This window comes from Coloeus monedula (assembly GCF_965178545.1).
Source record: "Coloeus monedula genome assembly, chromosome: Z".
In the NCBI taxonomy this organism is placed as follows: Eukaryota; Metazoa; Chordata; class Aves; order Passeriformes; family Corvidae; genus Coloeus; species Coloeus monedula.
The window spans coordinates 18,475,188-18,503,086 of NC_138822.1; the positions used below are offsets into that span (position 1 = coordinate 18,475,188).

The 27,899-nt window shown below is 38.7% G+C and overlaps 1 protein-coding gene across 5 annotated transcripts in view; it reads right to left on the reverse strand.

The window, feature by feature from the left end:
* Window positions 1–27,899, reverse strand: part of TRPM3 (transient receptor potential cation channel subfamily M member 3) — a gene marked incomplete at both ends in the record, with an annotated part of 386,193 nt that overhangs the window by 18,592 nt on the left and 339,702 nt on the right. For all 5 annotated transcript variants that reach the window (XM_082301542.1, XM_082301543.1, XM_082301544.1 and 2 more), the window contains 7 exons: window positions 3,940–4,114; window positions 9,031–9,282; window positions 10,787–10,915; window positions 16,407–16,547; window positions 23,569–23,736; window positions 26,240–26,468; window positions 27,324–27,613. In XM_082301542.1, coding sequence (XP_082157668.1) covers window positions 3,940–4,114; window positions 9,031–9,282; window positions 10,787–10,915; window positions 16,407–16,547; window positions 23,569–23,736; window positions 26,240–26,468; window positions 27,324–27,613 — 1,384 coding nt within the window. The remainder of the gene's footprint in view (window positions 1–3,939; window positions 4,115–9,030; window positions 9,283–10,786; window positions 10,916–16,406; window positions 16,548–23,568; window positions 23,737–26,239; window positions 26,469–27,323; window positions 27,614–27,899) is intronic.

The following is a 27,899-nucleotide window of genomic DNA, read 5'->3' on the forward strand; positions in this document are numbered from 1 at the left end:
TGATATCAGTCTAATTTTTTTCAATTTATCAAGCTCTTATTATTCCTTTCCTGAAATATATTAATTTTTCATTTCCTGACCTTTAAATAATTCATAAATTTGATTAGCTTACTGCCTGCTTTCAGTTCTCCGGTTTAGGCCTTTATCTGAATCCCAAGAGTTGCTAGCTGGTGTTTTCTAGGCCCAAGTCAAAACTCAGCAGCCCAAGGTAGTTTCAGTCATTACTGATGTTTCACTTGGACTAATATTTTGACTGGTTCCACTTTTCCATTAAGTAGCTTGACTATTCCTTGATCTTTACATACTTCCAAAGACTGTTTCATGTAATTGCTAAAACTTCATGAGTAGACAACATGGTATGTGTAACCTTCTGTCAGTGCCAGATCAGCTAAAAGGAATTAGCTGAATAGCTGGATTTAGTTGTGGGAGCAATATGGTCCAATAAATCGCAATTGCACCTCCTTTGTTTATAGATCATACTCTACTCATTTCCTGCTCAAAGACCTAGAGGAAGACCATTATGGTTGCACTGTGATAGTAAAGTTTGTCTTTTCTAGTCCCCCATTCCCCAAGGCCATATGGAGCTGGGCTGTGGACTTAATGGATAGCTAGGACTGAAAGAGCACCAGGAACTCAGGATCTCTCCATTGCTAGCAGCAGTCACTCTTCCACGTGTTACTGTCTGTGGCTCCTCCCCCAGCATATTTTAGGCATATTCAGAGGTTCTTACTTCTCACACTGTCTTCTGCATCCAAGAATTACTGAAGCTGGCCATTCTAGCTCTGCATCTTTTTATATGAAGCACCTGCTTAATATGACAAGATTTTTAGATTTTTTAGTTGTCATATTGTGATGAACTGTCAGTCTCAGAGGAGCTACTTAGAGACTGTTTTTGCTGGTTTTGTTGACTTTACCCGAAAACTCAAACACAGAGCTAAAAGATTTACTCTCCTTCCCCCTCACCTTTACAACTGATTCTTAGTCAGAAATTTGTAGGTATATAGTATTTGTCGACATTACTGACAATAAGTACCACCACTGAATAATGTATTCATAATCCCAGAAGTGAGGATATAATCTGTCCTCACTTTTGAGTTGAAGATGAGATCACATACCAACAGAACACTAACACATACTCCAGATAACATGTTTTCCATTAAAAAATGATATGAATACAGAAATTATGGGTAAAAAATATAAATACATATGACACACTCTTTTAGAGCAAGGCATTTAGCAGTATGTTGAAATAACAATGAGAGTAGACCCACTGGATGAATAGGCTGCCAGCTGATGAGGTGGATCCAGACATTGTATCTGGTCAGCCTTTATGACATGCTTCACAAATAAAATAAAAATAATTAATTAAATAGATGAAAATAATTTTTCAAAAATGAAGTAAATTAGAAATGTTAGAATAGCACACATTTTTGTACATTTCTCAGATACCAGGATGTTTTCCAGGAAAGTGGCTCAAATCAACATGCCTCTCCATGATCAGCACTTTTACTGAAACCCAAACTTGCTTATACTGTAGCAATATTAAAAACCAAAATACAAACAAAATTCACAAAGCAACCCTTTTGTTTTGTTAAAATAATACTGATTAAAAAATAATGTGCTCTAAGCCACAGAGTTAAATTTCAGTTTAGATGTAGCATAACAATTTAAGAACATGCTTGTCTTATTTGAGAAAGTACAAACACTGTAGCACTCTAACATGAGTACAGTGGCTGATTTAGCTTAGAACAACATGGAAAATATAAATAACAGCAAATTTTTAAATACTGAAAAAGTGTGAGTATACCAGTAAAACCTTCTGGGTGTCCATTGGGTCATTTTGATTGCGTTAACATCATCACCAACCATTGCTCATGCTCCCAGTCAATTCCACAGGTAACATTTTTGAGACAACTGAGCATCAGACAGACATGACATACTGTACACATTTTGTGCTGGAAGAGTGGCAGATACTAATTCCCTGCATCATCTGCCTCTCAGAAAGGAGGAGGTAGGTGGTGCTTTTCATTTTGACATAATCACTTTTGCTGCAACTCCGAGTTTCCTTGACACAGGTAGAAAAACAACATGTCTATATTTAAAAGCTGGAGTTGAAGCCGCCAGGAAGTTTGCTTTCTCTAAGTTTTAGAAGTAATTACTCTGCATCTTTTTTCATGGTTTAAATGTTGTGCATCTGAATAACACATAAGACTAATCTCAAATCCTCATGCAAGGATGTGCAGCCTGCCACCCAGTTTTCATACTTAAATACCATGCTTCATTCAAGGACCCTTCCGTTTCTTAAGGTTCCGGGTTCTAAACTGTAATCAGCCCTTCAATAAAAAAAAAAAAAAAAAACAAGAACACTTTATTCAGCCAATTTCCACGTTTGTTGCACTATGGTAGTTACTTAGTACAATATCAATAAATGGCCACTTGTAGAGGGACAGACAGAATTCTGCTTGTAGAAGGAAGTCATAGGTTAATGATACAAAAATTTACCTCTCTAATATGCTTTCGGAGCATGATGAAGTTTTATATCCCCAACTATTACGCCTTTGGAATTAATGAATTTTTAAAAATAAAAGAAAAGGGAAAATGATAAAAATGAGGGAATTGGGTAAAAAGTGAAACATAGTGACAAATTCTGTCATTATAGATACTTGCTTACTTCCTTGCATGCCATACTGCCTCTGAAAACCAAGTAGGGGAGTAAAGATAAAAAGGAGGCTTCATCTGTATGCACAATAACATTCAGTGCTAGCCAGCAAAAAGAACATGAAACTGCTGAAATATCTGCCATGGGATACATATACATCTATCCATCTGCAACTATATTCAATTGGGGATATTATTTGTCATATAGATACATTTACTACTTTTAACCAGCTCAGCAAAAAGAAACATCTTTTTTTCATTCAAAGTTCATCAATACCAAACAAGAAACAAATAAATTTTGAAAATACTGCCCTTTCCTAAAATGGTACATAGAATAAAATACAATGTCCTAAACAGAGCTTTAATAGAAGCCATCTGCCACTGGAAAAGGTACTGACTTCCAAATGCTGCCAAGACTTACACACAATTAAGTAGGAATGATGAACATCAGCTACATGACAGTACTTGCAAAAGATAACATTGTGGTTCTTAGTTTGGTCATCTACTGCATAATTTCTCATGACCCCCTCTCTCATTTGGTGGTAATGCAATGAGTGGCACCAGAAGATTTACTAAACAGAATCTAAACAGAAAACCAGCATTTTCCTGATCACCTACCCGATGAATCCTGAGGAGGTAATATATTTAAATACTGGCTCTTTTCCTGTTTGCATTGGTGTGAGCACAGTCTTGCCTTCTAATAATAAATGCAGTAATATTCTAATAATGGATCTAATTATTAGACCCAAAGAATTGCATCACAGGGTTTAGCTTAAAGGTGGCACTGAGAAGGTAACAGAGAAAAGAAAACTCATCAGATTAGATCCTCATGAAGGACAGGTGCTGAAAGGTCTAATCCTCAATTATTAGACATGATGTTCAATATGAAGTTAGATATAAAGTATTTAAGTCTAAAATTAAACCAAGGGATGAGAAAAAAAGAAGTGACTTTTTGTGTCCCAGGTATACCCCCAAATTCATGCTGGATACCTGGAAGGAGATTCCTGTTACCAAGCTGGTAAAAAGGACACATTTATAATCTTCTTTATATGCAAGATAATGTAGCATTACAGATTTCCAGTTAAAAGGGATGTCAGAAGCATGTTGTGAAACTGACACCCCAATATTAGCTGAAAAAATATTTTTGCAACCATTCTCTGTGTTGAAGAAGTTCCTCTATCTGGAGCCATTTATTGAGCAAACACACATGATCTAATAGGACATCATCTGATCAAAGCTGGGTACCTGACTTTGGAGTATGAGAATCATAAACTTGCTTACGGTCTATCTGGTCTGCAAACACTTCCCCATAGATCATCCAGTAAGGCATGTAAAAAATGTTTTTCGCCAGCTTCCATGAAGGCTCCTCATTGGGGAAAAGAATTGCCTGTCTTGCCACACCAAAGCTCATCAGAACCACCAACATGATGATGACAAAGTACATCATGTCTATCATCTGAATGTAATGAGAAAGAGAGAGAGAAAGGACAAGAATTAGAGGAACTTATTTGTCCATATTCTAATTACTATATGCTGAAAAAAAAAAAATCTGTGAATCTTAGAAACAGAATTTTTAAAAACAAATTTTGAAAAGCCATTCTTGTTTACACATAAAAAAAAATATTTTTCAAAGAAGTGAAGTGGTATTATTATGTCCTTGGTTTTACCCAGTGTCACTTTTAAGAACAATTCAAATGTTATGAATAGGCTTGAAAATACAAAGTACCATCTGTTCACACCAGTTGCCTCAACAAGAATATAGGTTCACTGGAATCAGCAGCCTGGTCTGGGCAAGGGTCATGAGATGATGTATTGTTTATAGGCACCAAGTGGCAACTGTACCTAGCAAAAGGACTGACATGGATAATTTTATTCACTGGTACTCAGAGTCTTGGAGCAAAGGGAGCCGCAACTAACATACGGAGGAACGGGTGGCAGAACAGCCTGTTACTGCAACATAAGGGACACCATGGTGGTAACCAGTGAGAAAGGAAAGCTGTGATACTGCCTGGGCTAAAAATCTGCTTGGTGGGGGAGTCTGACAAATGCCATATTAACAAAACCCAATCAGATAACAGACAGTGAGCTCTGTTCTCCTCCACTGTTGAGGGCCTCTATTAGCACATGCCCAAGATTAACTAGTGCTTGCAAACAGTATCCATCCATTCAAAATGTTTCTGAAAAAAGTGGGACAGCAATCCTACAAGATGCTGAATAGAGTCCAAAGATTAGAAGAAACTCTGTTCTAGAAAAGGCCCTCAAGGGAGCAGAACAATGGGCATCAGGAAGGTACAGCAGAGATGCTTTACAAACCAAAGTGAATGTGAAAAAAATTGGGAATCCTGTAAAGTCCCTGGTAAGATCCCTTTAAAACTTTTACTTAAAGACTTGCCAGGTCTTTAGAATTGTTACAACTGAGCTGTTTTTCATAGTTCTGGACATAACTTTTGTCTCTAGACAAAACTCAACTTACAAATCCTCTAAACCTTATGAGTTTTATTCCCTCCAGTCTCTGCATTTTCTGGCTCAGCTGAATTCAGCCTTCCTTGCAAGAGAGCCATGAAACCAACCTGCACCTCAGCTGGCGGCCTTATGGCTCCATGGGGGACCTGCTGCAGCCCAAGGGCAGTGCTGCTCCTGACAAGAGCTGATGGAAGAGGGACCCACTTGCAGTAGATGGATCTGGCACTGCTGCAGGGGTTGTTCAATTTTAAAGCAACCTGAGGTCAAAGTAACACTGGGGAAATATGTAACAGAGGAAAGAGTGTTACAGGTAGCAAAGAGGAAAAGGTATGCTCATGTTTAGAGAGAGAAGCTGTAGGAGAAAGGCACCAGCAGAGCAGGGGTCAGGTAAGAGAGAATCAGGAAGGTGGAAAGAAGGAACCGAGGACAAGTGAAAAAAAACCCAGGAGAATACAGAAGTCTTGAGGTCCATAAAAAAATGCAGTAAAGAAAGAAAAAACCTTGGGGACACAAGAGAGGAAAAGAAATGTTTTAAATAATTAAAACCCAGCAAAGTCAATCATCAACATTCCTATTTAATTCAGGGCATTAATTTCTCAAAAAAATATCCCTTCATGAAGAAAAATTCCAGATTATTGTACTTCAGAAAGCATCCTGAAATGGGAAAACTGCATAAGCATATTTAGTTCTTACTGCTTTCAGGGAACAAAGCATAAGGTGAAACCTGATTCCTCCTTTCTTGTCTAATCAAACTTTGTTTCAGATAGCAATACATAACTTGATATGATGTAATGTAATAACTCTTTTAAAATGTCACACAAACAAGTAAATATAATGAGCATTCTGAGGCAAGTTAAGGCAATTTCTTAAAAGTTTCAAGGGTTTTTGACCAGGAAGCACACAGGTTTGACCTCATTTTGCAAGAAATAAAATTTTCAGTGCTGTTCTCTATTCAAGACACATATTAGCTTTTCCCTCCTTCAGTTGGGTATCTTCTAAACTCAGTAACTTGTCTGAAATACAATGAAATACATGGGCAAGTTTCCACTGACTTTAACGAGCATTGTATCAGGTCCTTTGGCCTGTGGTGTCAAATTACACTTGATATTTTAGCAGGGCAATGGCCATTTCAATCATTCTGAAGAACTCATCAGTCACCTGTGTAAAAAAGTGATAAAACACAGTATTTTTTTTGGTACAATTTTATGAAGAAGTTGGCTGTATTTCAACTTCTGTATTTGCAGAAAGGCTAAGAAAATGTAGGTATTTCCACACATTAAAGGAAATGATATACCTCTGACTATCCTGACATTCCACAGTAATTTAATTTCATTCCTGAATAGAAGGAAATTAAATCTATCACTGGGCAGAAATCAGAAAAGCACAAGCATATTCTGTTACTGAAATCAGTAGATAATAATAAGCTTGGCCATTCAGTTTCCTCCTTGTATCTTCATCTTTGCTTTAGCCTATTGCTTTTAAACCACTTGAACCCATTCCTGCTCCTTGCTTAATTTCACTTGCATATTTGTTCGGAGTGGCCAGAGGTAAAACTTATTACAGCTGTTTTGTTGACTGCAGAGTAGAGGCAGGTGAAGAGAAAGTTCATCAACACTGGAAAGAGAGAAAAAGTCATCCTTTTCTTCCTGAGTCTAAAACTTATGATAGAAGCTCAAGAAAAAGTCTCAGGCATTAAATATGCCTGATCCTCTGTTGAGGATCTCAGTAGTTGTGATGTGCTTACTCTGTCAATGTCCTGCACAGTGCTGAACTGAACTTTCAACACCACTTGGAAGACAGAACACTAGGAGGTAGAGAGACGTGATTTAAACAAAATTATACATGAGAGCCCATGGAGCAGCCTGGAGCCAGCAGGTGCAGCTACCAGGGAGTGCATGAGTTGGACATTGAACAAGAGAGTAAGCTGGTCAGAAAATAGATGTGAGAGGCTGATGTGTGTAACTCAAACTGGTTGTGCACTGCATGGTGGGCAAAAGGGATGTGTCAGAGTGGCTTAAGTGCGTGGAAAGTTGGGCAAACTATGAAAACCAAGTAACAGGAAGGCATAAAATAGAATAATTTGCCTCCTTTAACAGTCACCCAGGGCTTCAGAACAATTTGGCAGCTAAATTCAACACCTTTTAATGCAGGTGCTGAGCCTACAGAGGCTAGTGATTTTCCTGCATTTGTTTTCCACAGAAAGTAGAGACAGAAAGCCACCTGTAACACTGACTACTAGAAGTTTGTTATTTGTGGCCACTCTGTTATTGAACTGTTGCTCACACCTCTGTTAGCACTGCAGTTCTGAAACTTTCAGTGCATGTAGCTCTGAAAAATAAAGCAGAGTAGAAAGGTAGATGTTTTTTCAGAAGTTTTACACAATGTGTATTGTGTAAGCCCCCCAGTGACCACCAGATCCACTGGCGGAAAGATAGTCCAAATGCAGCAGGAAAGAAACCTGCTAAGACAGTGTTTTCCCTTTGATCTGTATTCTCTTCTCTGGTCCTGCTGTTTTTTTTTCAACAACCTCCAACAAGAACTGTTGAGTATTTTTACTCTGGAGCTCTGCAAAACCTCATGTCAACAACCTACAGGCTTTCTTGAAGGAAGGACACTCCAAAATCTTTTTTTCAGGACATAACAACTCAACTATCTCATTCTCTCATGGTTTCCCTCAATCTCTCTCTCCCTCTCTCTTTTTCTTTTCACTAACCTGTTCTTTCTTTGTCAAACCCACCACTGTGGGCTTGCAGTAGAAATCTGGCAAATTGAGGGGATAAGACAACAGTTCTCTGGTCACCTGTTGGGTAGGGAGTGTAACTGGATGTATATTTTGCATTTCAGTTTTATACCTGCTCACTGAGCCTGTTGTGACTAATGCAATATCAAGAAGATATTTTAGTCCATGCACTCATATACATCCCCTTTTCTCATGATGGTGAGGATGGATGAATCTTTTCTTTAAGGGCCATTGTAAGACAATTACAACAGTCAGCCTCTTTGGACTTGCTGATTATTGTCACATAGCAAACAGCAGTAGTACTCCATTTAGAAGAGTTAATATTCAGTTTACTTTCTTTTACTTAAAGCCAGCTTCAAGGGGTTTTAATCTATCTGGAAAACCCCAGATCTCAAACCCCAAAATGCATGAAACAGACATGATTTACACAAGAAAAACTGGATAACTGCATGTGAAACATGAACACGTGTATTAGCTGTATGTGCAGGTATCCAAATATTAGGGATGTGTGCATAGGCATCTGTAAATTCAGCCGTTTTCTTTAACTCAAGCAAAAAGATGCTTAATTGCAACATTTCTATTGAAACATAAAAATTAAAAATTGAAAAATCAAAAGTTATGCATGTGGAAGCAAATGACTCTTGATTACTCCTGCATGCATTTACTATTACACAAGCTATTCATATTCCTGCTACAGTGTGTACAACTGATGTGGTGAGGGCACACTTATACAAACTGATTTCTCATCTCACAAGGACACACCTGGACTTAAGAGATGGAGGAGCATGTGGATATGGATCAAACTACAGAAGGGTCAGTCTTAATCATAACCATTATAGTTATAACCATATAGTGAACACACCACGATTTATTAGAGAGGCTCAGGGTACTAAACATCTCAACAATTTTTTTTTAAACATTAACAAATCACCTTCCTTTATAATTACCAAATCTCCTTTGTACTTTCAGTTGATGAAGAATCTAATCCTCAGTTCTGGGGGGGCCTCAATTCTGGAGGTTTTGATTCAAGAAGGCACTGATTTCTAGCTTGCATGAAAACACTGATGTGTAAAAAAAATCCAGGTAACTCTGCAGCAATGTCATTGGCTATGGACACTGAGCCCAGAACACAGAGTCAAACACAGAAGGGGTTTGCCAACTGCTCTCACCATTTTCCCAATCATCATGACGTAGGGCCCCAAGTACTTGTTCACGCCAAAGATGTCCAGCAGCCGGATGTACCAGTAGATGATGTTGACGCAGTAGATCACGCGCCCGTCGCTCCGGAGAGGCAGGTCTTGCAGGCGGAGAACCATCCCAACAGAGAACAGCAGGATAGCTATGAGGTCGGTAACATTCCAGTACTCCTGGAGCCAAACTTTGACTTTTTGCAGCAGTTTCCCAGGCTCTGACATGAGGATCTGAAGGACAGAGGAAATTGAGAAGAAAGGAGCTGAGCTGTCTTAATTTCAACTTGAAGAAATCTATAGTAAACAGACAGATATATGCCACACAGGCCAAAAGCAAAGCTGATAGACCCCTATCATACAAATATCTCAGGTACTCTCGGGGCTTTTTTTTCCAGAAATCTTCCATTTCAACCATTCTTAACATTTATCTATGTGCAAGATACTTTAAAGGACAAAGTGATCACTCAGTCTAAAATTCTCATGAAATCAGAAGAAATATATGTATGTATTTCTGTTTTTCAAATTTATTAACCCTACTTAGAGCCTTGGAACAGAGGGTAAAATATAGAAAGACTTTTTTTACAAAAAAATTTACATCTAAAGAAGCTTTAAAAAAAATTGTATTAAAATGTGTAAAAAATGACCAAGTCTAGTCCTCCAGAGCACTGGCTTCAGAATGTACAAACACAACTGGTAACAGATTCAGCCCAGGGGTACAAATGTGCTATTTCAGCTGAGGTCAATGGGACTCGCATTCACTCACATTAGGGCTGAATTGGGCCTCTGGTGTCACTGTGGAATAAATGCACATTTGGCTCGTGAAAGGGGACAGCATTAGCTGCAAGTGGGAGAGACCACAAGAGGCAGGGTTAACAGAGCCACTTTGCTCTCTTTTCAGACTGAGTGCTACCTTAAATTCTCTGTCTCTGCTCTGTGTCTGCTGTTGCACCCGTAGGGAGATGCACACTATTGCTTGACAAATTAATAAAAATTTTCAAAAGCCACATTTCAAGGAATTTAGCTGACCTTTAAGACATGCTAGAAGATCACCCCGTACTTGTGAATGCTGTTTAATGAGCATCACACTGAAACTTGAACACAGAAATTTTATGGGAGAAGAAGAAGAAGGAAAGAAGGAAACAAGGAAAGAAGGAAAGAAAGAAGGAAAGAAAGAAACAGAGAAAGAGAAAGAGAGAAAGAGAGAAAGAGAGAAAGAGAGAGAAAAATAAAGTAGAAAGAAAAGAAAAAAGAAAAGAAAAGAAAAGAAAAGAAAAGAAAAGAAAAGAAAAGAAAAGAAAAGAAAAGAAAAGAAAAGAAAAGAAAAGAAAAGAAAAGAAAAGAAAAGAAAAGAAAAGAAAAGAAAAGAAAAGAAGAAAAGAAAGAAAGAAAGAAAGAAAGAAAGAAAGAAAGAAAGAAAGAAAGAAAGAAAGAAAGAAAGAAAGAAAGAAAGAAAGAAAGAAAAAGAAAAAAGAAGAGGAGGAAGAAGAAGAAGAAGAAGAAGAAAGAAGAAAGGAATTGTTCATTTTAAAATTAAAGAAGATAGATCTTTTTACTGCTTTTTTATTTTAACAACCCATCCGCCTTTCTGAAAAAAACAAAGGGCAATTTTGTAAGCTCATTCATAAAAATGTAGCCTGAGAAAAATAATAAAATCAGATATTAAAATGAAAAAAACCAACCAAACTCCACACTTATTCCTTTTTTATTCTGTCTTTCTTGGTTGGGGCGACTTTACCTCTCTCATCTTCTCTATTCCCAGAGTGAAAATGTATGAAATGACAATCCACTCCTGAATAGATGGCCAGCGATCCATCTTCACCAACACGATGTAGTTGAACAGCATCAAGTAGCCTATGTAGGCCAGCTGTAAAGAAAAAAATCAGTATCAATAAAATTGAGATAGTTTCTTGGATATGATTTGATATTCCTGATTCTACTGTAACCAGAGTTTCACAGACAAAAGAACAGTAAGACTGTCCTGGCTTGTCTGAAAAAGCTCACATTAGATGGCGTACTGTACGGAATCTGCAAAACACATGCACGTATTTCCAGCTATATCTGTCTCCTCAAAAAAACTTTTATTAATGCAGTTTCCTTGGATCATCCCACAGTGATGGCAATTCTAATACCACTGTGTCAACTACCCAATTAAGTAACCTATGTGAAGATTTCTCCCTCATCTGCTTCTAAAAGTCTTTAGTCCTCTAACACCCCTCCTTTGTATTTTTTTCACCTGTTCACCTAACCTGGGCTGAGTCTGACATTCCGAGTACAGAGGATTTTAGGCTTTATTAGAGGTTTTCCTACCCAATGTAGTACTGACCTAACCTATAGGATGTTTCCTCCCCAAAACACTGCTACTCCTACTCACACTGCTGCAACAAGGAGCCAGGCATAGCCATGCATTCATTTGCCTTATATTTTTTGCAAATTTTTTAGTGGGAATATTTTTATTTTCCTTCCTAATATATTCACCTTCCAGCTTAGTTTTTGATCCAGAAGAAAGTGTAGATTAAGTTTTTAGTTTCTTTTTCCTTTTTTTTTTTTCTGCATGCTGAATGTAATTAAATGGTCTGTCAAAAGAAGACAAGTCAGGCAAATTGCATCATCAAGTTCATAAAGCTCAGAAAAACTCAAGTGTCACTCTGGAACATGGGCTGTAGCAGGGGTGTGGCTGGGGTTTGAGGAGGCCAGAATCCACCTGCCTGTCTACTTGGCCTTTCAAACAGCTGCCCTACAAAAAAAATACGTCTTAAGGCTAAATATAAGTCATAGAAAAGATGACTCAGTTCTGTGCATGAACATTCAGTCATTGTGACGGAAAGCTGTATTACATACATCTATATTTGAATTCAGTTTTTTCTCTCAACTGTGTGCTACAGCTATTGTGTACATGGGATCACATGTAAGCTGAAACAACCACAGAGGGCCTTGAGACTTTTGGGTAGGATTATTTCATTGTTCTGCACATCACAGAATAGAGTTTATAGTCCTATTGTATTTGTTAGAGAATGTCACTTCTACTCTGTGTAAAAGCCATAGAGTTCTGGCTTTTGTTCCAGTTGCCGGTTGAGGACACTTTAGAGAATTCTTTCTATTGGACGCATCTATCAGTACAGAGGAACCAGATAGCTGAAGCACTACTTCTTGCCTGCATAAAACAGAGGAGGAAATGAACTCATTTGTCTTTCAGTTTGTGAGGGATGATGGATTGCAATGCTCAGGTCTGGAGGCTGGTCTTCCCTTGCCACTCCTAAAGGAAATGGAGAGCAGTGTTGACGTAGGCCAACACATAGGGTGACACCAGAGTTAGCAGAACCTCTTGACAGGCAGAACTGGATACACACCTCCCTAGTGGAAATAACACCTTCTAACACAGAGCAAAAAGCGGGGTGATACTGTTACTTAACTCCTCCTTTCAGACCTTATTGATTACTAATTATCAGGAAATCTACTTTGATCTACTTCAGCAGCCTTTGGTGAGCACTTGCAGTCAGTATGGCAGGAGAATAAGGACACTGAGGTTACAAAGGGGACAGAAACTGCAAGAATCTAACTGGAACTAGGTTTGCTTCTTCCTGGTTTTCTTTTGAAATGCTGGCAATTTTTGGCTTTGGTTTTGGCAGGTTTCTTTATGTCAATTCAAACGTACTCAAAACTGCAAAACATTTTTGCTTCACAAAAGAGAAAAGAATCTTGATTTGTGAGTAAAATTATTCTGAAACGTCTCCACTTTAACCCAAGAAACAAGCTCTTCATATCGGGAGTGACACCCTCTTTCTCCCTCCCCAGACTTCTAACTTGCTCTTTCCTTCCAGGAGGCTACATTGACACTTCCACAGCTACTGTGGTCAAACCTCAGTGTAGCTGTTCGTGCTGGTACTCAGGATTCTTTAAAAGTGCTACTACAGAAGTAGCTGAACCCTGTTTTTCCTTGCTTTTACCTGGCTTGACAAAGAGCTAGGAGCTGCCATTGTCACGGTTGAGGGCAGTACCTGAAGAAACTAAGGAAAGGAGTGCCTGCTAAGAAGCTGCATGGCTGGATCACACCCAGCCGATCTATGGATGCACTCCCATTCTACAGAAAATACTGGAATACTCACTGTGGTAGAGGACAAACATGGAAATTGTACCAACAGGTTAATGCTTCAAGGAGATCACCCTGATTGATTGCAATAATTAAATGATCATAAACTGAAGTGGTCCCAAAATGCAAAACTTAGGGCAAAGCTCCTTTGATGTTTAGAAGATGACTCTTACTAGGGGCTCAATTCCTCAGCAGCTTTCCTCTTCAGAAGAGGTAGAAACCTGCCTTCTTACTTCCTGCTAATCTCTCAGTTAATGCTAGTAGTAGTTATGCCTAAAGATTTTGCTTTTTATGTATTTTTCATATATTCATAGCTTCGTAGACTATTATTACACAGTTATATAGCTTTTTTTTTATAGTTTATAGTATTTTTACTACTCTTTCTCTTAGATTTTTGCGTAATAAGTTAACCTTCTAACACATTCCTGAAATACTGTTTTAGTCTTATTCTTAAGAAGAAGAAGCCTGACAAGGGCATTGAGAATCTGAGGACACACAATATCAAATGGGGCAAAGAAGCTCTGGATGAACTCCAGCGGGGCAGTACCAGGGAAAATTATATGAACAACCACTCTTCGAATTGGACAATATTTGTTAGTTATGCTAATTTGTGAAACTTACAAAAATTATAGAAATCTGATGCCACGTGTGCACATGACCACCTGGACACCTGTAAGCTTCCAGTAAAAGTCTGCTTTTTATTTTACTATTTTAACACTGTTGCAAGAGCTTCTGTCTTTTGGTATTAGGCAACAGTAGGGGAAGATCATCCTCTTCTGCTCAAGCAATCTGTGAGATGTAACGTATGTGTCATGGTTTCCAATGCAACAGAATAGTTGACTTCTGAAACTGCTGTGTGTCTAGAGAGAAAGGCTAAAGTTGGTGGGGGGTTGTCTGTTGGTTTGTTTGTGTTGGGTTTTGGTTTGCTTTTTTTTTTTTTTTTTTTTTTTTTTTGGTTTGTTTTGGGACTTTTTTTGAGAAAAAGTTGTCTAGTGTCTGCTGAGCCAAATGTTACATATTCAAATATCTCATTTAATTCACTCTTGTGTAATTGAAGAATGAAAGTGAATACAGCTATATAGTAATAGAGGTAGGTAAATAATAAAATTAGAGGCAGAATAATCAAATTGTTTTAAGTGGTATACAATAGCCATTGGACCTTTTACATGCATTTTGTAATGTGGAATGTAAAATTTGAATGATTTCTTTTGAAATACATGAATAATACTTGTGCCTGTGTATTTGTAAAATTGTGATAGGCTGTGCAATTTTAACCCTTCTCTGAAACTTCTTTTGCTTTTAGTTTCCAGGAGTTCTCAATATACACAACAGGTCAAGCACGGCAGCCAGAATCCACCTTAACTTGCTCTCCAAGTTCAGTGTATCCAAGATACAGTTTTAATAAATGACCTTGATTGAGACCTGCCTCGGGACATAAAACTGTAGGAACAAGTCTAAATGGAAATGCAATATTGATTTCTGTCTCTCATTTCAAAATTGAACTAACAGGGAAAGCTAGGATGCTTCTTTCCATTTGCAGTGTAAAGAATTTTCTGTTTGTGCATAATACACACTGGAATTGATAATGAGACTAGGTTGCTGATTAGTAGTTTCTGGACTTGTGGACTTGATTACTGTTCACTGGCCACAGAGCTGAGCAGTAAGTTACTCCAAATTATTAAACTGTTTGCTAGTCTATGGTGTCCACCGCATCTAAGACTCAACCGATGTGAGTTTATCCCAGTGTCTGCAAGGCAATTTTTCTTATGAGAAGTCACTTGCAGGAGGATCCATTCTTTGTGATTTGCTGGGCTTTCAGCAGAATGATGGAAAATATAACTGAGGAAAACCCACCTGAAATCATCTAGCCAATTCCATTGGGCTGAGGCAGGATTAATTCCAGTGTAACATAATGGACATATATCTTGATAAGATAGTTTAGAAATCATTAATAATGCAAAATCTAGCATGTTTTCACACAGTTCATGACAGTAGTTCTTGGAGCAGTTAGAAACTGTTTCCTAACTTCTTACCTAGAACTATCTGGGTGTTATTTTTTGTCCTATTCAGCAAGGACTTGGAGGTACTTACACATATTTAAAAACTGTTACTTTCTTTCTGCAGATCTTTTTTTTTTTTAACAGAGAAAACATTCACACTTCCTTAATCTCTCCCCCTAAATCAAGCTTTACAAACCTCTTGAAACATTCATCCTTTTTGTGTCCTTCAAACCAGTCCACACTTGTCATATGATACAGAAACTGAACTGGTATGGAATATTCCAGGCAAGAAGACTTAAAGGATTACTTTGTGATCTTTGTAGTCTTATTCTTCTACATTCTAGTGCAATTTGCAAAATAACTAATAATAACTAAATAATAACTAAAATAATAACTAAAATAATAACTAATCTCTACTCCATCATCCAAGATTTGAATGAAAATATCAGATAGCACCTGATATAGAAGAGAACTTAATGGCAGACTTTCTAACCCCTGCTTCCAGCTTGATAATGAATAATTAATATCTAATCTTGAAGACTAACCGTCAAAAATCTTTTTATCCACATAGTAACTTTAATACAGCAGTTATTAATTTAGCTGTGAGAAAACCCTGTGAAGTTTTTGGTACTGTTTAACTGTAGTCTAAATACATGATATAATCTTTTTTCTGCTCCTTCTGCAACGTTCATTTCTGTCTAACACAGGCAGAATATACTGATTTAACCTAACTTGTCCCTGAAAAATGTACACTAGCTGTCACTCATGTCTTTGATATCTTGTGGGTACTTACATGCACATTTTCTCTGAGAGACACTGCAGACTGGTCAAAACAGAAAAAAATCAAAATATTCCAAGGAAAGAAGTGCTCTATCTCTTTTTTTCATCAATTATTATATAATTCAAATTCTGATTCAGACCAGCCTCCGACTGGGCTTACTATTGGAAACAATCCTATTTTGAATTCTCTTATATGGAATTCCTTGGGAGCACTACAGCAAACTTCTACTTACCATTTTATTTAAAGAAAAGCATACACAATCATTCAAATTTTAGCTATTAACTTCCTGAACAAAATGATAATTTTTAAAAGTCTTAGAAAGGTTTGCAAGTGCTAGCAGAATTCCACCAAATATTTTTATTAAACTATATATGGGTAAGTCCTCCAATATATATAAATGTAGACTTCAATGAAACACCTTAAATTACTTCAGCCCAATTTCAGAATTTCTATAAACATTAATAATATAACAGGAAAGATTTCTTACGGTGTAAAACCAAAACTTCACGATGGGAGCATTGTAGAACTCATAAATCTTTCTTCCAATGGGGATCATTCTGTGCCTGCTCTGAACTTCCTCATCCTCTTTCTTCCTTGAGGACTCTCCATTCCCTCGTCCCAGCATTGCCTACAAGAAAGGATACATTTGTGTTTCTTTCTTTGTGAAAGAAAAATTACACTATTTTTTGAAATGTCAACAGGAAACTGCTCTTGATCTCTAGATAAAACCAGGTGACCACAGCTAGGTGTAAAATGCTTTGCTTTCAGATTATCTTTTTCTGCAGGAAGGCTTCTGCTTAATACTTTGAAAATGGAAAGCTACAGCTTTAGCCTCAACCCTCAGTTTGAGAGTGAAATTCCTGACTAGTGAACAAAAAATAAGATGTGGAGAATATTTCTCCTTTTTCTGTACAGACAGAAACACTTTAACCTGACAACAGCTTTTTGGTGTACTCTGCAATAAGCAGATGCAGACAGAAAGCACGTAAGTTTTGGTTTTAAACAAAGAGAAGTTCATAAGGATGAGACTGAGAGGGAACAGCAGGGGAAAAGACGAGTTGGCAGTTGCTGAACGAGAAACAAAGAAGACAGTTGCACTTTTTACGTCGGATCACTGGACCTGCCCCAGGCCATGATCCGACAGTGAAGCTTACATGGATGTCAGAGGACTGACTAGTAGATCTCACTGCAGCAGAAAGGCCTTGAATTGAAATACCCATGTACATGATTGTAGCTTCTTCCATAGTGAAGTTCCAGACTGCTCATGCACTGCCTTTGCTAAGCTTGATGTCACTGTTACCATTGCAATTCAGACCCACTGAGGAGCTATGCTGAACTCCAGAAACACACATATAAGAAGTCCTCATCTATGAGTGCAAACCTAACAGTCAAAAGAAGGTAATGTTTCATTTGTTTACTGTTGATTTTCATTATCAGTTGCAGAGAAGTAGAAGGACTAAACTACAATCACTGAAATTAGTGCTTAAAAGGTATTCCTTTGTATTTGAAGTGTAATGTGACCTAATAAGTGTTCATTCTGAAGCAATTATCTAGTGAACAATAGACTAAGGCTGGATTTTAGCTCACTGTGCCCTTTGCAAGTTCTTACTATTCAGTTTGTGGATGCACCTCAGGAATGTAGCACTCTGTACATGAAATATTTGCAAGAATTGAGACATATCTAAGTATGCAGGGATTGCATGATGACGCTTTTGTTTAAATGCTTCTATAACGCTTTTCTCCAAGTAGGTGAAAGCATCCTTGTGCTTTTATGTTAACTGAAGCAAACTTTCACCATCCATGAAAGTTTGCTTCAGACCATTGTCCTCATCTGCAACTTAAACAGTGGAAAACTATGGGAACGATTAGATGCCAGACATTATGTCTTTCTATAAAAGGATCTTTCTTGCCTCTGTGGAGGTCCTTCTGTGCTCTCTGATTCAACAGGATGTTCAGCACATACTTTACTAATTGGCTTCAGGTGAGCTATCTGATCAAGTTCTAGAGCCCTGCAGGAAATGGTGATGCACTTCTCACATATTTAAAAGAAAGAATCACAATTTACCCTTTTCTTCCTTTTTCTAGCCTCATGTGGAGCTATTCATATACGTCTTTTTCTTGTGAAATAGTAATTGGTAGTAATAAATTTTTTCAGTCAGTGTAGATATTTGTAACATTATTAGGACTGTGCTTGGTCCCATATGGCTCCTTCTCATTAATTTCATTAATGCAGTTAGTTTTTCCTCTGGTATTATTACTTTCCATGTGGACCTCTATATTCTTGAATCTGACAACACACATTTTCAATAAAATACAACAAAGATTCAGGACAGAAGTATACTGCACTGTAACCAACCTGCTGGGACCATTTCAAAAACTATAGCCTGCTTTGACAAAGTTAACCTATTTCCTTTAGCTTTAATGGCTGAAGGTTTTTAATTTCCATAAATACAGATAAAACATGTTGTATTAAAAATTTAAATGTACCTCCTGTTGGTTCTCACAGAGCACGTAAAACATCTTGAAAGTCCATCAAGACTTTTATAAAGAAGGAAGAAGACAAAGTGGCTGTTAAGCAGAGGAGAAGAGTTCTTATGGTTATGAGACTTACTGAATATAACTACAGTAGCAGAATTTACACAACCTCCACAGAAGATATCATTACCCAAACTCCACAAAATCAAAGTGATCCTTTGATCTGTATCATGGATTGGGGTTTTTTTGGGGGCAAAAAAGTAGTTGAATATGATCTGAATGCTTTGGGAATGCTATAGCCCAAGAGGGTAATTTGTTTGCTTCTCTCTACCTACTGATGCTGTTCAGGGAAAGCTGCCATCTGGAGCTACAGCGTTTTCTGTAGCTTTTCTCAAGGCTTTGTCTCTGCTGTCCTCTGGTGCTCAGGAGTTTTGCAGCAGAGTGAAAATGACTGCTGGCTGCTTTAATGAATTATCAATGCCACGCTTTAGTGAATGGGATTATTTTACAGAGTTCAAATCCTTCACAATTTTACAAATTTACTAATTCTGAGACAGACTTAATTCTCAATGGAATCACTGAGTTGTGGATGTTTTTATGATAAAGCTCTTTCAATATCTGGATATATGCTTTAGCTTATGAACTCTGATTTCCTGTTTGCTACTGCTTTCTTCTTGATAATGATGCTTTAATTTTATCTCGTTAGAATTATTTTTTAATTAATTGTATCATATAATACTATCTTCTCCCCTCCCCCATGCTACAGATGGGGAATTTCTCTGAGATGGCTAGGGATTAGGTTTGACCTGATGTTCCCGACTGTTAATTATACCTCAGTATTAACAAACTGAAAAGCTTCCCTATTAGAAACATTCAGAAATAACCTAAGTAACTGTGTTAACAGAATAATTGCAGTGCCAAATGTGAACAAATGTTTTCCTTGGAGTGGGATGCAGTAGGGTGGGAGCAACTCAACACACTGCTTTGTGTGGGCGGCATCTCTTTCTCTAATACATGATTTCGTTCATGATTCACCATGAGTCATGCAAGGTAAGTTCGACAGCAGCTCAGCCTCATTGTAAAGTACAGTACAACTGCATCATTTTAGCCTGAAGGGATTGATGTTTGCATAGCTTCTACATGGAGATTTTTTTAATCTGTTTTTTTTGTTGTTGTTGTTGTTGGGCCAGACTTTGTTTTATGTAATTGAGGACTGTTTGCTGATAATGAACTATCAGGGGAGAATTTTGGGTTGTACATTTTTGTGTTAATATATGTTAATTATCCTATACTATGTTTATCTGTTTTATAATTAAACACAGGAATTTCAGTCTTGCCAGAATGAATATAGCCTCTTCCAATTTCATCCTGAGTGAAATCTACATGCTATATAGTGACTTACCCCAGTTCACAGAGAACTGGTGTGGAAATGATACACAGCTCTGCAGACACACCTCCCTCAGCACACCCCATTGGATCCTACACTATGTGTGAAAGTGCTGCCTCCATGGTAGTTGTTCTAGGATTACTGTTCTCTGCCCTGAAACAGTGGTAGAAAAAAATTTTAATGCCTTTGATTTACAGGTGTGTAAAATTAGATTTTGCATGTGCTTGGTGGTTACAGTGAGGACAGAGGAACAGGACTAAAGTGCCAGGAGATCAGTCACCCTGGCTGCTGAGCAGGGCAAAGAACAGAGACTGGGCACGTGTGGTGGTGGTATGGAGGGTTTCCAAACTCCTTGAAGAAAGAGAGAACCTCTACTCATGGAGAGAGTCAGCACTTCCACCTAGAGACCACCAGTAGTGTCTCCCAATTCTGTTTTCCAGATGAGCAGAAGGGGTGCCTGGCTGCTGGCATGTGAGATGCTGTAAGAGTCATCTTCCACTGGGAAGGGTGACCTGGGCTGGGGGCACTAGAACACGGATCTTCAGAATTTCCTGTGTTCAGAACTGTATTTTTAGTGATATAATTAATATTTGGTTATTTCTTGCCATTGAGAAAAGGCTAAGCATACATATTACAGATGAACTAATGTGATCCCAGAGGCCAACAGAACCAGCTTTGCTGCTGCTGAAAAGTTCTAACTCAGACCAACTCGGTGATGCCCATGGAAGTCCAAACTTCCTACTTATTGTGGAAAATCAGAGCAAAATGAACAAAACAACAACTGAAACACCTTTTAAAGGACTTAGATGAGTTAGATATATTCTGGAATAAAACCATTTACTGGGGAGCTCTAATACCCAAATAAGAAGGCACTGAATAGGGTTAAGGATGATCCTCGTTATGGTTTCCAGAATCAGGGTTATTTTGGGAGGGAGGTAGACTTCTGGGGTTTCTGACTGACCTAAATTTCAGCAATTAAGGCCTTGATTAGGACACTATACAAATCAAAAATGCCCCTGGCCTTTAGACTTTAGTGCCCTTCTACTCCTCTGTGTTTAATATTCAGGATAAATGACTGGCAGCTCCATGCAAAAATTGTGGTAAATTTCTTGCTGCTGAGGAGCACTGAGGAGAGCAGTATTCAAATGTGTTTTTGTGAGTAGCTGCTATAAGCCGGTTTCTTAGCGTCTAGGTGTTAAAGAAATGTGGGCCTATCACACTCATGAATCTGCTATAAAGTGAAAAGCAGGTGTGAATAACAAGTAGTTTACAGTGAATAAACACAGCATCTTCATAGTGTATCCATATGTTCAGTTACCCATCAGACCCTTTAAGAGAAGCATAAAGCAAATACATACTTGCACTCAGATGCACCCATGTGGAGACTTAACTTCACTGTTGCTGCAGACTGCTGATCAATTATTCTGTGCAAACTAGGTGTAACATAGTGAAAAGATCACCGTGGCCCTGTACCTCATGCTCTCTGCGTAAGTGCAGTGCAAAAGAAGAAACTGACTATGGGCCTATCTTTAGTCACCTGGGCTTAGCAGTGCAAGACACACAGGACTTCACAAGAAATCAATGAACAGACCTTGTCTAGATGAGATCTCTTTATCCTCATTTTAGCAGAGAGAATATGGGTGTAACATGACAGGAACAGAGAGATTTGAGAAGTATTCATTGGGAATGATTAGAAGGAGAATCAGGAAGATTATTTCAATAATATATTACTTGCCAGAAAAGGAACTTGAAGATTAAAATGATTTTTTAGTACATCACTTTTATTTGTTAATCTTTATGCTGAACAAAGCTCAGGTTAGGGTGAGTGACTGATCTATTGATTCCAAGTTCAGCAATGGATTAAACATTTATGATATTCCGGCACAAGAAATTATTCATCTTATTGAACTATTTATAAGGTATCCTTAATATACTAAAGGATACCATGGCTAAGGGGAAACTTCACAAAGGCACCTCCCAAACCATCCTTCAGGCATCCTCTGTCAGTGGAAAAGAAACCTGACCTACCTTATGCCAGACCAATTGACTAATGCTGGAACAACACAAAACTTTAGTCTAAAGTATTTTCTTATACTTAAAACATGTCAGGTAACTAAATGTAGTTGCCTGTGGCATCTAACCATAGACATGCAAAGACCTTTTTGCTAACAATTCATCTCTCCTCACCATTGAGGGGCACCTGAGTAAAGCAGCTGTATTAGAAGTTCTACAGTATGGTATAGATTATATGCAGAAATACTAAGTGAGCAGTGATGTACCAAAGATATTTTTTCTAAACTTGCTGGACTCCACAGGAACAAATCTTATTTTATAAAAAAGGTTGTGTCTGAAACTTCACTAGAATGATACACTGAATTTGAAGGAATTAAGGGAAAAGTCAGTGACAGAAAAGAGCAATAGGACTGTCAGCACATGGAAGGGAGAAGAGGGGGAACATCTAAGGTTCATCTGGACAAGCAGATCCACAGCACACATCACTTCCTTGCAGAAGGAGTCGGAAGTGAAAAAAGAAACAGTATTGTAGACAAGAAACTAGGAGCTGAGATAACTACAGTGAGATGGAAAACACATCTTCCCCAATTTTCTCCCCACTGTCAGGTGAAAGGCAGCTTGCCAAGTGCTTATTTGATTTGAATAGGCACTTCATAAGTGGGTCAGAAGCCAAGGGTTAGTAAATTGCAATCAATAGCTAATGAGCAGAGAATGCCCCATTGCTGCTATTCTGGCTTCTGGTCCTTCCCAACAGCCAGGTTCTTGCCTGCAAACGGGTCCTGTAGGTGGGTCTTGTGGGCTGCTCCTTCCGCTTGCCTGCATATTGGATCCTGTAGGCAGGTCCTTCTGCCTGCCTGCAGTCGGGCTCCTGTGGGCAGCTCCTGCTGTTTGCCTGTGGGAAACAGTCTGGGTTTTTTTGTTTTTGTTTTTGTTTTTTAATTTAATCAGGCAAATCCCTTTTACTTTTGTGCCTCTATTCTGACCAACTGTGGCTGAGTTTTAAGCCTTTCAAAGACACCACAATCAAGCCCAAACAAATGCAAACCAAATTAAACTAAGGCAAATGTGATAGCCTGTATGATAATTGCCCAAACTAAGAAGTGTGAGAACAAGAAACTGGACGTAGACGACTTGTGTAGTTTTCAGAGCTTTAGTTGTCTATTCTTTGTAGTGAAAATTATTCCTCAAAGGCTATGTTACTAATACTGACAAGTCCCTCCTTACATAATTCTGCAGTTGTAGAAGTGGAGCTCTCTAGCTGCCTGCTAATGTCTTCAATGGATTAAAAACTGGATGTGTGTTTGTGTGAAAGTCAATGACCACAAATACAGAAAGAATTTTAGAGTAAGTTTTCATAATTTCTCTGGCCTGTTTGCACACTTGCTTACTCTCCTAGTCAAGTCAACTAAAAGGAAAAAAAAATCTTTAGCTTCCATGAATCTTTGGGCATTTCCAGCCAAAGATGAGCCCGTTTCCACTAGAGAGGTCATTTATCAAGACTGAGTGTTTCTGAAATCTCATTCACTTAGTCCAGACAATATGACATCAAACCGAATCAAAGTATGATGATATTACAGCATAGCATCACCATGCATGGCTGCAACATGGAGACAAAATGATGGCAACTTGTGTGGTCTCCATGGAGGAGAGGGGAGTGTGAAGAGTGGTATCCTATTATGTACTATATTTAGCCATCAGATGATCTGCAATGCCTACAGAGGTAGGAATAACAAATTGACAGCACTGAGGCTGATGATTTATTGTGAGCACTTACAGTGAGTTCCATGTCTTCCTCGTCTTTTTCTTTCACTGGCTTCTCTGGTTCCTCTGGATCCTTTTCTTGAAGATGGATCTCATTGGCCTGGGTCATGTAGGGCATATCATCTTTGTTCTTGAACTCCAAGCTGAGGATTGAAGGAGGAAGTAGAATTCCTAGAATTACCTAAAGCAATAATAATGATAACAATAATCATCACAGAAAACAGATTATGGTCATAATGGTTACTTAGCATCAAATGGAACAACTCCCCCGGATATTTAGGAAAAGAAAGATACATGTGCATGTGAGTTTCTATGATAATAAAGTATTTGTCATTTGGGGTATGTCACCAGAGCACTGAAACAAAGCATTTAACTTCTACTAGTGTTGCTGTGAATGCTCTTGAATGTTTTATGTGCTTGCACATCATCAGATGCATAGTGCTACATACTAGAATGTAGGTACAAAATATTATATGAGGTCAAGAGTAGGTGGGACCATGTGGGTGTGCAGACCTGCAAATATCTGCATTATACATAATACAAAATATCAGTATAAATGACACACAGAGAGTATTTACTTCTATAGAGAGGGTTAGTAGGTCTCAAGCTCTCTGTGTCCATGCTTAATGCATGCTGGTAGTCAAAGTGTAACTGTGTGTGGATCTGAGGAGATAAAGCAAAGCCAGCAAAGGCAAATGCTGATGCCTGGATTTGCAGTCCCTTTAGATTTTGTTTCAGTAACCAGGCAGCTGTGTAATGTTAATGCCAGTTCTTTCTTTTCTACCTTCCCCCTCTTACAATGCAGGAGTGTAGAAACCACTAAAATTACTTTGTTTGGATATATAAAGAATGAACAATACTTGGGGTTCAAACATTAGTACAACTGAATAGATATCACTGTAATACAAAGCAAAGTCTGTATTCACAAGCACAGTAACTTTTCCTGGTTATGCTACAATTTCATGGAGAATGATTTTCTTATATATCTCTCCCTGAATGACAGTGAAACCAGATACTTGACTTCTTGGCAGGTTAGGGAGGCTGCTTGTGCTCATCATAACAGCAGAAGCCTGTGCTGTTGAAAACATTCAAAGTACTCAATGAGGAGCAGTTAGTGTATGGGAATGCTGTACCCAGCCTCAGAAAAGCTTCCTCCACTGCTCCTGCACTCACGAAAGGATGAGCCCAGGGAGAGGGGGTGACAGGCAGACCTGGCTTCACAGAAAGGCTATTTTTAAGATAAGGCAGAATTAACAGTTGCGCCTAGCCCTTCCCTTGGTGCTATACATCCCTGGCAACAGTCTAAAGGATTATATTAATTCTTCCTGCCATTCATCAGTTTCAAAGGGACAAAACCATTCTTGGCAAATAAACCATGACTCATGCCTGCAAATTTATTTCTTTGTCATGCTGCCTTTTGCTTATGTAGCTTGTAGCCTGCTTTAGCTTTAAACAAGTTCTGCTAATGAGCTTCAGTGAAATAAAATACAGACTAGAAACTGAATAAAATATCCTTGTGAAGCCCTGGTGTTACAAGAAGCTGAAAGGAAACTGAATGTGTTACCTCCAATTATGCATTATGAAATAAAGGTCTGTTTTACGGCTTAAGAAATGTGTGCTGAAAAGTGGAATGAATGTAGTAGGAAATCAGTTGCTGCACTGCTCTCCACGTACCGAAGCCGAATATCTGCAAAGCCAAACAACAAACAAAGCAGCTGTCCCTCTGCAGGATAACAGGCCTGTGAGTTCAGGAAATAGGTAGTAGGAATGGCTCCAAATATGAGAATATTTTCTATCTGTAGCAGAACAACACAAATGCACAGGTCCTGCGTAGGAATGCTATCAGCCACTTGTTCTCATTCATTGCTGGCACTGGATTAAGAGCCAGTATAAAAGCAATGCAGGTACTCGTAAGCATTCTTGCCATTACTGAACATCTTTTCACATGGCAAAACAGCTGAGCAATTACCACTTTTCACACAGGCAATTAGTGCAGAAAAGAGAATCCCTTCACTAAAAATATTTCTCAGTGATCTGAGAGGAAGAGGCAATTCTTGGGTATGTTCTGACTGATGAGTGCTTTGGTGAATGTGAAACATGCCATGGACTCAAATTCATCTCTCAGAATTCACTTTGCACTGTTAGCAGTTTTTTCAGCTGTGGAAGTAAAGCTTAAACAGGTTTGAAAACTGAATTACTCTTTAGACACTCTAAAGTAGTCCCTTCCGATGCCATCAGGAAGATTTGCGAGGGTTTGCAAGGGAATTTGTGCTTCTTGCTTGGCATGTTCTGGGGAAGGTTGTCTGATCAGCACCTTTCACTAATGTTTAATTCACTTACACTTCCTTTTCCTTTTTTTATCTCTAAAACTCTTGACTAACTCCTCAAGTATACAGGCAGGGTGACACACTAACCTCCTAGCTCAATTCTTATTCTCATAAATGATATCAGAGGGGACTTCAAGAAAGGGAATGAAAAAAACTAATTTGTGTGCTTTGAACTCAGGCTTATGGTAAGCCCCTGCTGGAAAACTGAACACAGGAAGAATAAACCCTGCTTAATATCACTGCAAATAAACATCTGAAATAGGGTTAATTTAGACAGTTATTACTGACTTGTTGCGAACCCTGTCATCATCTCTTAGAATTCTCTGACTGTTAATTTTATTTTAAAACAGGAATGACCTTTAGGCCAGAATTTTTTCGCATCCGGAGACGACCCATCCACATGTCTGTGAGCAGCATTTGGCTGCAAGTGTGAGCAATGAAGTCCCTGTGCTTGGCTGCCACTGCAAGCTGCAGGCATGTGGCATTGCTCCAGTTCTTCAGCTCATAGGTCAGCAGTTTCATGGCCAGTTGCTCGTCCTGCTTGTATGACTGGTCCAACAGCTCGACCGCCAGCTGGCCAAAGTCCCTGCAACAGAGGGACATCTGTTCACTCCCATTAGCACACACAGCCTCATGCACAGAACACCTGTCTGCAACTGACAGTCTCTGCACAGGGCACATCACCTTCCATCATGCAAACTGTGATGTTGACTGTACACACGGAAACCCACATTTTCAAATGTGAGTGGCTAATGTGAGGCATATAAATAAGTGCCCCAACTTAGCAGTGATGAGCACCCACACCTACCAGCTGTCTGCTCCCACCTCCCTGCCCACCTCCCCTGACATTTTCTAGCTGAAATCATCTGGTTATCTGCAGCTTAAAGGATTGTTTCTCTTTTGTTTGCCCATGGCTTCATGGCCAAGTCTCCTGGAAGAAGGAGTACCCAATATCCTTTCTAAAATCCTAAATTTCTAAAATTTTAATATCTAGTATCTTGCCTTGCTCACCTAAGCATGATCTCTTGGTTAATTAACACTTCTGTCTGAATGGTATGCTTATAAGGATTTCAGTAACTCTTCTGCTTGGTATGTACAGAGTATCCTGAATAAGCACAGAGAAATGTTGCGGTCTGACTCTTGAGGCCTCAGGGAGAACACATAAACAATATAGATATTTCACTGTCTTGACATCTTCTCATTTCAGAAGTTATATTGGTAACAACTTTGCTACTCTGGCAGTTAGATTGTTTAAAAGCCATTTAGATTTTCTCTAAAGGGACTGCACTTCCCCTACAAGTTAGAAATAAAAGCAAGGTACCGATATGAAAATCTTAGAATCTTAGGCAGGTTCAGAAGTCTCTCTTCCCTCTTTCTTACCCCCGCACGCCCCCCCGCCCCCCCCCCCGCCTCAGGAAAGTGTACATGGAAGGAAATTCACCTGGAATTGTGGTTCAGCTCTTGGGATATGTCATCCACCATGTCGTTTTCTGATGCTTCATGGGCCATGGCTTTGCAGAGCTTGCAAGCCACCAGTGCTTTAGCCATAGCCTCTTCCCCATGTTGCCAGAAGAAGAGGGCCATCTTCTGACGTTTCATCAGCACAGCCCACACCATCAGCTCGTGGAATGGGAAGGGAAAGTGATTGATCTCAGGGTCATCCATATCAATATCAACTTCTTCTTCTTTTTTCTTTGTTGTTTTTCTCCCTCGACGCAAAGGGACATCATCCTGTGGGAATTGCAGAGAAATTTTTTTCATCAAGTAACTGAATCAATTCACACAATTCATTGAAATCAGTACCTAAGATGGCAAACACATTTTCTGCAGGCCAGCCCCTTCATCATTTTTTGTACAAAATATTTAACATAGGTAAACAATAAAAAAGGTATTGGTGCATACACTGTAATTAAGAAGTCAGTAATCAGGGAAACAGAGCCTTGGACTGTCACTCTGAATTGCTCTTGCTCCCTAATAACACAGGGTACAATCACACAATATCCAGAAACATTTTGGA